The sequence below is a fragment of the Mauremys mutica genome, chromosome 5 (assembly GCF_020497125.1).
Source record: "Mauremys mutica isolate MM-2020 ecotype Southern chromosome 5, ASM2049712v1, whole genome shotgun sequence".
NCBI lineage: Eukaryota > Metazoa > Chordata > Testudines > Geoemydidae > Mauremys > Mauremys mutica.
In genome coordinates this window covers 130,915,355-130,925,997 of record NC_059076.1, presented here as the reverse complement: position 1 = coordinate 130,925,997, position 10,643 = coordinate 130,915,355, and the positions used below count along the sequence as shown (strand labels likewise).

Here is a 10,643-nt window from a genome sequence, read left to right as displayed (position 1 = left end):
GGCGGGTGAGTTGAATGTATGTGGCCCACGAGTTTTCCTGAGGGTCAACGGCCCGGGATAGAAAAAAGGGTTCCCCACCTCTGGTGTAGGGGATGGCGGGATTTGCTTTTCAATGAAGAGCTGTGCCAACAATGTATCCGAAGTGCCAGCCTCCATGTGACTAGCCATGTGGGCCAGAAAGGGAGTCGCCCTTGGATAGGTGCACAGGAGGCGTAGGCCGTGCAGGGAGCATTCCCTGCTAGGGAAGCCTGCACAAAGGCCACTCCCATGTGCAGGGACTGCTCACCCCATCCAGCCCCAGGAGTGCTGAGGGATGATACACCAGGGCAGTTATCTGCTTCATTATAAAGCATGGAGGAAAGAGTGTCCCCTCTAGATGCACTGAGCAGCCCACAACAGGCTGCCTCTCAAGGCTTCGGCAGGTGCTGTGTGGCTCCACAGTGCCCCCTACAGGGGATGCACAACCCAGCCCTGGCTGTATATCAGATGTCTGTATTTATACTCAAACATGTTCTTAAATCTCTGTATACATTGTATTGCATTGCATTGCATTCAATACTCTGCACAGCACACTCAAACTAATGGAGCTGAACCTCCCCCAGTGACAGCAGGTGGCAGCACTGACACGTATCACCCTGAACACATTGCAGATGCTAAAATTCTGATTAGGATCAGTGCTTTGTAATAAGTGACAGCAATAAAAATGATAGAACTTCTGAAACGATGCAAACCAATCAGACCTCCGTTTCTAGGCTCTGAGCCTGTGACACGGGGCCTGAGGCGAGATGCTTTGCATATTCACATCTAATTCATTTCCCTGCTGCTCTGAGCAGTTATATATGGAGTCACTTTTTACAGGTTCTATTGGTTTATTGATCAGCTCCAGTCGATCCAGACATAGCAAGATGATCTCCCAGGCTCAGCTCATCTGGCTGTTAGTGCTCTGGATCCAAGGTAAGAATCAAACGGAGATAACATTGACTTTGTTGGAGAGATCAAGCCCTAGATATCTCCCGTTCGTATATATACATGCAATCTACTGCTCAATCTCAAATTTAGGATAAAAAGTTTAAAATATGATGCAAATGTAACAACTGATTTACTGACTTACTCATTGTGTTAATTTATATTACATTTTATGTTCAGACTCCAGTGGGCAGATTGTGGTGACTCAGACTCCAGAATCCCTGGTAGTGTCTCCAGGAGAGAGAGTCACCATCAACTGCAAAGCCAGTTCCAGCACAGGCAACCATTTAACCTGGTACCAACAGAAATCGGGACAAGCTCCTAAGCTTCTTATTTATCATGGCTCTACCCTCGCCTCTGGAGTCCCAGCCCGGTTTAGTGGCAGTCAGTCTGGGAGTGGCTACACTGATTACACTCTCACCATCAGCAGTGCTGAAATTGAAGATGCAGGAGATTACTACTGCCAGCAGAGTTATAGCTCCCCTCTCACAGTGATACAGACTCATACAAAAACCTCCCTGCCATGTTTGGTTTCAGTTTCTCTCATGTAACAGATGCTTCCTAGAGATAACAACAGTTTGGACATAACCGCTATGTTACACAGTGTCCCACTGTGATGGGTGAAGGGTGTCTACATTGTAAATAGGGCCTGATCCAATGGCCATTGAGGTCAACAAGAATTCTTCTACTGCACTGGATCAAGCCTGTTATAAGGAAGGGGTTGAAATCTGCTTCGCACAGCTGGATGCTATTGCATAAAATGCTGAGTTTACAGAAGAAGGCTGTCCCTGTGACATAAGAGCTGCTAATAACCCAGGAACACTCCCTGTCCTTTTTATCATACATATATTTTGAGCATAATTGGTCAGCAGATGTCCAGTGAGGTATGCTATCAAACCTGAAAGGCAGCAATTGTGCGATTCCTTGGTAATACAAACAGATACCACCATGAAAGTCTACTGGAAAATGTTGGGTTTTTTGTATGCTCACCTTTGTCTCTATTCTTCCTAATTGCATCTACTGCTGTAATTCTGGCTAGAGGAAACCCTGTCCTTGTCTGTATGAATTTTGATCTGAGGGAAGCCTGCCCTTTCGGCTGCCACAAACCTTATCCTTTTTCTCTGGGTCTGTGGGATGCCTTTTCCTTTCTCCCCATGTGGATGTGAAATAAATTGCACGTGGAATGAAACCAAACTGTGCAGCTTCAATATATTCTATCTTCCACTGTTGTGGCCATACTGTTATTCTTGGAAAGTATGATTAACCTTCAAGCACCTTAACTGCACTACCGTCACCCTACGCATCTCTATAAAGATCTACTAAATTAGGATATAATCATCTGCAGGAGAATTTCAAAACATCCTTTTTTTGCTTTTATGGCTAAAGCATGGACTGAGTGCCCCATTTACTGGAAATACAAAACCAATATGGCTTAGAGAGTTTAATGTTCCACTGTCATCCTTAGAACCCTGGAACCAAATTCCTCACTGATATAACTGCAGTGATTTCAAGGGATTTACACCTGGGATCAGTTTTTACATTCAATTAAAAGAACAGGAACACTGTATATGATTCTGTACAGAAATTCCTTTTACTGGTAAGTCTTTATCCATATATTCCTTTGTATTCAGAGTCCAGCAGTCGGATTGTGATGACTGTCTCCAAAATCCTCCCTGAAGTGTTTGAAGAGAAAGTAGAATTGTGTTCTTCAAAGGCAGTTCCAGCCCTCTGCATTCCATAGCCTGGCACCAGTGGAAATTGGGACAAACCACAAACTTCCCATCTACACTGCATCTGTCAACCCTGAGGATGCTCCAGACCAGATCAGTAGAACAGGGAATGGCTACACTGACCAGATTCTCAGGATCCATGGGTCTGAAGCAGATGATGCTGGAGATTATTACAGTCAACAAGATGAAAGGCCATCAGTACAAAAGCCTTCCCATTAGGTAGAGTTTCTTTCACTCCTGTCACAGATGGAGCTTTATGGCTATGACACTGGAACCAGAGAGCTGTGAAATCCTTCCAAATACAGCGGCTATTCACAATGCTCCCCCAACCCCCTTGCCTTTTTGCTGCAGAGCTATTCACCCATCAGGGTGAAAAATCTGAGCCATCCTGAGCTCATGTTCTGGAGAATGGAGTCTGAACCAGCATCCTGAGCTTGGATTACCGCCCCTGAGCTGCATTTCAGTTCCATGAATGCCTGGTCTCAGGACTAGAGAAGCTTAGTGTCAAAAAGTGTTTCCAGCTGGATTCCATCTCCTCCTGCTCTTCACCCACCAGCTCCTTCTCTGTCTCTTGTCCCTTTCACTGGCAATATCTCCTCTGGCTCAGCTGCCTGTGCTGAGTGCTGGGGGCACATCACTTGCCTGCGTTTAAAGTTGACATAGGTGGCAGCTGGCAGCATGTTGCACATATACATCAGGTGCAGCCTTGAGATCCTTTAAGGCAAGGAGGGATCCAGGGAGGCAGAAATCAGGTAAATCAGAAAAGGCATGAGAGAGAATCTGTAAGAGTTTGGAGGAAGATCTGGATGAGGGAAGTTATAGGTTGGGAAGAAAGAAAACCCAAGTCCCTTCAGCATCCTCTGTAAACCTGCTCTGGTGTGTTATGCCAAACCAGAAAGCAAAAGTACCTATGTCCCTCACAATCAACCCACCAACAATTATCTGCTGTCCTGCCCATATATAGATGCACTACAGTGTAATTGCTGAACGATAGTATGCTGGGGGGGGCGGGGGAGTAGGGAGGCTGCCAGCTGTGGAGAAAGCAGGCAGCCAAACAACGTAAGAGTGGAGCGTGGCACAACTTTAAATGAGCATGTTCCCCAATTGATCAGCAACTTAACAACGAAACAACGTTAACCGGGACGACTTAAAGTGTCGAGTTCCTGTAATAAGTCAGCAATGTCCCTGCTGGAGTCTGAATGTAAAAATAAATATAAACAAAATTATTAAATGTAGAAGTTTTCACACATTAGTTATATCCTTTTTTATGTCCCTTGTCCCAACGCCCCTTCTTCAAGTCCCCATATACTATCACACTAATTCCATGGAAAGAATTCCAAGAAAGAAACTAGCAACCTACACGACATGTGCACTAGCCTCATGAGGAACCATATAATCCTCCCCGTCACCCTGCCCCTTCCCCATCCCTTTCCTGTGTTGTCTCCTCTTTGTTGCTTGGGTGCTTTAGACCCCTATTCTGTAAGCATGTGTGCGCATGTGTACTATTGGGTACAAGGGGAGAGCCACTGAATTCCAGGCATAGGACACTGATGGACTCAATGGGGCCTGCATAAAGCAGTGTTGCCAACTCTAGCCATTGATTTATGAGTCTGATGGCATCTGATGTTAATTTAAAGCCTCCCCAAATCCTGAAGTCTTGCTGGTTGCAGTGAAAAGCTTGACCCAAGTATGCCCAGAATGCTCCGAACCAAAAGACAGTGAAAACACTGACATTCTATTTCTAACTAATGTGTGAAAACACAAAAGCTTCTATATTTAATAATTCTGTTTATATTTATTTTTACATTCGGATTCCAGCAGGGACACTGCTGACTCAGACTCCAGAATCTGTGGCAATGTCTCCAGGAGACACAATCGTTATCAACTGCAAAGCCGGTTCCAGAATGATGGGCCTACTTACCTGGTACCAACAGAAACCTGGACAAGCTCCTACAGTGTCTTACGCCTTGCTGCCTGGGGTCCCAGCCCAGACCCATGGCAGTCAGGCTGGGAGCAGTGTCACTGATCACAGTCTCTCAGTCAGCACCGTTCAAACCGAAGATGAAGGAGATTATTATTGTCAACCTTTTTACGGTGCCCCTTTCACACAGTGATGCAGGCAAATATAAAAAGCTCCCTGCTCTGTGTTTTAGTTACTTTCATACAGTCTAACAGCTGCTTCCTCTCATGCATCTCCATATCAGGGTAGTTGCAATGTGGGAACCATGGACAGCAACCAGGTGTCAGATTCATTCCTTGTGCCCCCTCTACCAGCCACCAGCTCAGATCTATTCACCCAGCACAGAACAAAGTCCAAGGTTTATGTCGAGCTGAGCAGACTCCAGGCCACAACCTGTCAGTGTCACCCTTGGTGACAAATTGATGTTTTTATTAATGGTGGATTTTCACTTCTCTGATGGCTCAAAGGGCTAATGAGACATCGAGAGGCTCTCTGGATACACTGGAAAAAAGCAATGGATAAAACAACATAAACCTCTTAGCCACATTGAGACAATATAGCTAACATTGCTAGTGAACTAAATCACACACAACCAGCTCGCCTCAGATTCCTGTCCTTCGTGTTCCTCATGTGCTACCTGACCAGTATTAGAGCTCTTCACTGGCTCCTCCCAACCCTCCATCCATCCCCTCCTCTTTCCTTGGCTACCTGCTTCCTTGGCTACCTGGGAGCTCAGCTCTCCCTGTTAGGCCCTGGTGGTCATGCAGCTCCATGGGAGTAGGAGTGGACACCATCTCAAAAGAAATATTAGAATTGGAAAAGGTACAGAGAAGGGCAACAATAATGATTAAGGGTATGGAACAGCTTCCGTATGAGGAGACATTAAAAAGACTAGAACGTTCTATCTTGGAAATGAGATGACTATGATAGTGATCTACTGTATAAAACTCTGACTGTTGTGGAGAAAGTGAATAAGGAAGTGTTATTTCCCCATTCACATAACACAAGAACCAGGGGTCACCCCATGAAATAAATAGGCAGAAGGTTTAAAACAAACATAAGGAAGTACTTCCTCACACAACACACAGTCAACCTGCGGAACTCTTTGCCAGAGGATTTTCTGAAGGCCAAAACTATAACGGGGTTCAAACAAGAACCAGACCAGTTTATGGAGGATAGGTACGTTGGTGGCTATTAGACAATATGGTCAGAGATGCAACCTCATGCTCTTAGTGTCTGTAGCCTCTGATTCCCAGAGGGGAATGGAGTGGACGACAGGGGATTGATCACACGATGACTGCCTGGTCTGTTTGCTCCTTCAGAAGCACCTGGCACTGGCTACTATCAGAAGACAGGATACTTGTCTAAATGGACCATTGGTCTGACCCAGTATGGCTGTTCTCATTTCTTAAGATGTGCAAACACACTGGGAGGCAGCAGAGTGCCATGTGGTTCAGCGGAGGCAACTGGGCAATGAGATCCTCGGTGAGAGTGGGTCAGTGCCAGAGCCGCAGGAAAATCTGGGACTGGATAAACAGGAGGAGGGGCAGATTGATGGGAAGCCAAGGACAGGAAGACATGGAACCACCTACCCCTGGCTACCAACAGCCTCTATGTTTAGGTCTTGCCATGCTCCTTCACTCCCCAGTTTGCCTCCTGTGGGGACACCGTACAACCAGGAACACCAGCTCTGCCCCATGGAAAGGAGCCTTCAATGCCTTCTAGGCCTTCCCCCGGGAGCCTTACAGCTACATTGCTGCCACTCTGCACCAAGTGCCCACAGCACAGTCAGCCCCCACCCCCTCTTCAGACAAGGCCCAATCGTTCAAATATCTACACACGGGTAACCTCACTCGCACGGGGAGCACACACACATATGCAAGGGGTAGATCAGATGATGTCATGAAATGCAGCACAAAGGAAAATTCATGAGAAAACTGAGAAGTAAAACAAGGACGACTTTCCGCCCACAAAAGCCCACCTCAGGAATGCTGGAGCAGGCCGAGGAGAAGGGGTGGAAAGGAGTTTCTGTAGGCGTCTGGCTGGCTGAGTGCCTCTTGGCAATGGTTATTTTAACGCTTCTGGGCTCTCATTGTATTGTATAATTAATGAAGGTGTTAGGGTGCCTAGGGCCTTGGATAGGTGTCTATCATTTTAAATCTAAATATATAAAAATGAAAATAATAGAAGAATGAACAAGATCATAGTGCAAAGGGTCTAACAGTTTGTGTTACTAACAGTGACCTCTGTTTAACAGGTGCCTTTTGTAATACTGGTGTGTGCGTAAAGCATTTGACCTGTGTATCTTACTCTCCATACTGCGTGAGTAATACGGCAAACCACAGTGACATTCGCCCCCGTGTGAGAGCCGGCATGAGGCCTATGAATTACTGAACTGAAAGTCCCACTTAAGCCCAGAGAACGATACTTTAGCTGCACGGGAGTAAATTTCAACTCGTTAACAATGATGTTGATTCTCCTTGTCTTGCCACCAGATGGCAGCACGTGAGCACACAACTCACAAGAACGTACATAAGAATAGCCATACTGGGTCAGACCAAAGGTCCGTCTAGCCCAGTATCCTGTCTTCTGAAAATGGCCAATGACAGATGCTTTAGAGGAATGAGCTCCCAGATACTTTTCTGAGATGGGGCATTCAAGATGTGGGCACAACTTAATAGAGACAATATAATACTCAACCAAACTGCTGTAATATTTGAAATTTTGTGTATAATCTTAAATGGCTTCTACAACCCTAATGTAACAACCACTGACATTCTAACAAATTGTACACAAATTGATTCTCCATGTTGAAACTCCGATCCTCTGACAAACCCAGTTCTCTTTCTGTTCAACTTCCCAGCAACATCAGCTCCAAATATCCCAAAGGAGAATGTGCTCAAGACTTCCACAAACAGCAGCAAAAACCAAAGTGACTCCAGTGCAATACATATATGATGGATGATTACGTTAATGCCAGTATATACAGACATATAACATAGGGTTTTCCAGTCCATGTGTATAAAAGGAATAAATCAGATGGGAGATGACTCCTCCACTGATTCATGGGGGAGAATGACATAAAGAAAATCTCTCTTCTAACACACCCATTGCTATTCAACACCTGAGACCAACACTTCCCAACCTGGGTGCCTGAAGTTAGGCTACTAAATCTTTATGGACACCTGATTTCCACAACTGCTGGACACCCACTAATTGCACTGAAGTTCAAGAGAGCTGAAGATACTCGGCCCCTCTGAAAAACACCAGACCATTTTTACTTCGGTGCCAAATATGTATTTAGGAGCCTAACTTTAGGCACCTGGGTATGATCATTTTGGCCCAAAAGAATATATGTTAAAATAATAGCTCCCAAATATGCTCAGTAAAATACTAACCACAGCTTTATGTGGTTTAAATATTCAAGCCTTTGTCAATGTTGACCAAGAGATCTCATTGGCCCATTGGCGGGCACTGGAACAGACTGACAGAGATGTTCTTGAGCATCTATCCTTTACTGTTCTGCATCTATCCTTTACTTTTGTTTTATTTTCCACTCCACATTACGGGTCTAATGAGTGCAAAGCCTATAGAACCTCAGGCCATGGCTTTATTTCAGTATAACAAACTACCTCAGATGATCCTGGATTTCTTTTCTGCCTGTTCCTCTGATGGTGTCTCCTCTTCACTTTGGGAGAGAGATGGAAATTTTATCCATTATCTCAACCACTCCTCCAGTCCAGTTTCCCCGCCTGACCTCAGATGGACCAGGGATTCTGCCTGCCTGAGGAAAGAGCTATAATTTAGCCCTAGAGCTGACAACAATTGCTCACCTACCACCTAACAAAGGAGCATTTCATTCTTTGTTTCCTTTAACCTTCTCCCCTCTTTTCTGTTATCCATGTCCCTTTGTATTTGGCTGAGGAAACTGTCTTGTCAAAACTAATTACCATATACGCTTGTTCATAAGCCAAAATTTTTTGGTAAAAAAGTGAAGCATTGAAGAGCAGGGATCGGCTTATCAATGGTCTACACCAAACTTTGATGATTTTAAGCTCTATGGAATTATTTAATTGAATATCTAATACATTGTCATTTTGTTTACCCGGAGCATTTGCAGGCACAGAGCTCCTCAGCTCCCAGTGGTCACGGTTCGCCATTCCCAGCCAATGGGAGCTGCGGGAAAGGGTGGCCAGCATGTCCCTCAGTCCATGCCACTTCCTGCAGCTCCCATTGGCTAGGAACAGCAAACCACGGCCACTGGGAGCTGAGGGGCTCTGTGCCTGTGAATGCTCCAGGTAAACAAAATGCCCAGGCCTGCTAGCAGCTTACCCTGATGGGCCGGGAGCCAAGGTTTGCCAACCCCTGAAATAAAAGGGTCGGCTTATGAAAGGGTCATACTGTTTTTGCTATTTAGGATAAACAGACCTGCAATTTTTCAAAGCACTGTGTAAAGATGAACTAATTAATGAACTAATTAACTAGCATCCTAATAACCCATTCGGGAAACTGCTCTCTGAGTGAACACTGGGATCAAAGAACTAAATAATCCATGAGAGTTGGACATTACCAGTGACAGAAACAACAGATGCTGCTCAGTTTATGAACAAACTGAGCCCAGTGCTGGACACTCCTTGATCAGGAAAAGCTCCAAGACACTCTGGACCCACTGATTATAAAGACCATCCCCTGTCTGATCCCTCTCAGCATCTCTCACTGCCAGGAATGGGAGATGCGTTACCAGATTGAGAGGTGTACGTGGCCCTAGGTCTGCAAAGGGAATGGACATTTACTCAGAGACACTGCTTTGCATATTTCCACCCTAGTGACAATTCCTGGCTGTTCTGAGCAGATATAAATGTGTCACCTTCACACTTTGTGTTTCTGAACTTGGTATCTGTCACTCTACACATATCAAGATGATCTCCCAGACTCAATTTCTCTGGCTTCTCGTGTTCTGGATTCAGGGTAAGATCAACAAACCGGGAGGATCTGTTTAAAAAGAAAGTTATAATATTTTATGAGGATTTAAATGTTCAAGTATTTCTCTTTCAAGCAATAATTCCTAGCAGCATTTACACTATTAGCAGAATGAGAGCTCCAGGCTAGACACCAAAAGATGCAATTTAGTAGCTTATTAATTATTCTGATGATGTAGGATTTTACATTTCTTTTTATCCTAAATCTATTCTCCAATCCAGACTCCAATGGGCAGATAGTGCTGACTCAGACTCCAGAATCCCTCTCAGTGTCTCCAGGAGACAGAGTCACCATCAACTGCAAAGCCAGTTCCAGTGCTTCTAGCAGAATGGCCTGGTACCAACAGAAATCAGGACAAGCTCCTAAACTCCTTATCCACAGCACTTCCACCCGTCCCTCTGGGATCCCAGACCGTTTCAGTGGCACTGAATCGGGCACTGATTTCACATTCACAATCAGCAGAGTGGAAGCAGACGATGCTGGAGATTATTACTGTCAGCAGCATTACAGCACCCCTCTCACACAGTGATACAGACCAGCACAAAAACCTCCCTGCTTTTTAGATTCAGACGTTCATTCAGTATTTCAGCTGCTTCCTGTGCAGCTTCCTTACATTGTCACCTCTACTGCCCTGCAATAAGACTCAGACTTTGGTCACCTCCCTCCACACTGAAGAACTCCTGATCCTTTCAGGAGCTCACACCAGGGGTTCAGCACTCTTTACTCAGCTCCCCGATCACTAACATGAATTTACTCCTATGGGCTGCATCCAACTTCCTATGGACAGCAGGTGACAATCCAAGCACCTTTCTACTGAGCTGACGAGATGGAGGGAGAACTACACCTCAGCTTTGTAAAGCAGCCACACTGGAAAACTGCAATAGTTTAATCTAAACAAATTACGGTCAGAGTAAAAGCCACTTATCTGATCCAGTCTCTTGTGTTCATTTAGTTTTGCTCATTAGAACATCTGCTTCATGTATAGAACCATCCAAACATCTGCTACT

General features: G+C 45.1%; 1 protein-coding gene across 1 annotated transcript; it reads left to right on the top strand.

The window, feature by feature from the left end:
- The first annotated feature begins 888 nt into the window (after positions 1–888).
- Positions 889–10,165, top strand: LOC123371809 (immunoglobulin kappa light chain-like). The gene is made up of 3 exons (XM_045019671.1): positions 889–954; positions 1,147–1,491; positions 9,858–10,165. The coding sequence occupies exons 1-3, from the start codon at positions 906–908 to the stop codon at positions 10,163–10,165; spliced, it is 702 nt and encodes a 233-aa protein (XP_044875606.1). The 5' UTR covers positions 889–905.
- Positions 10,166–10,643: the final 478 nt, after the last annotated feature.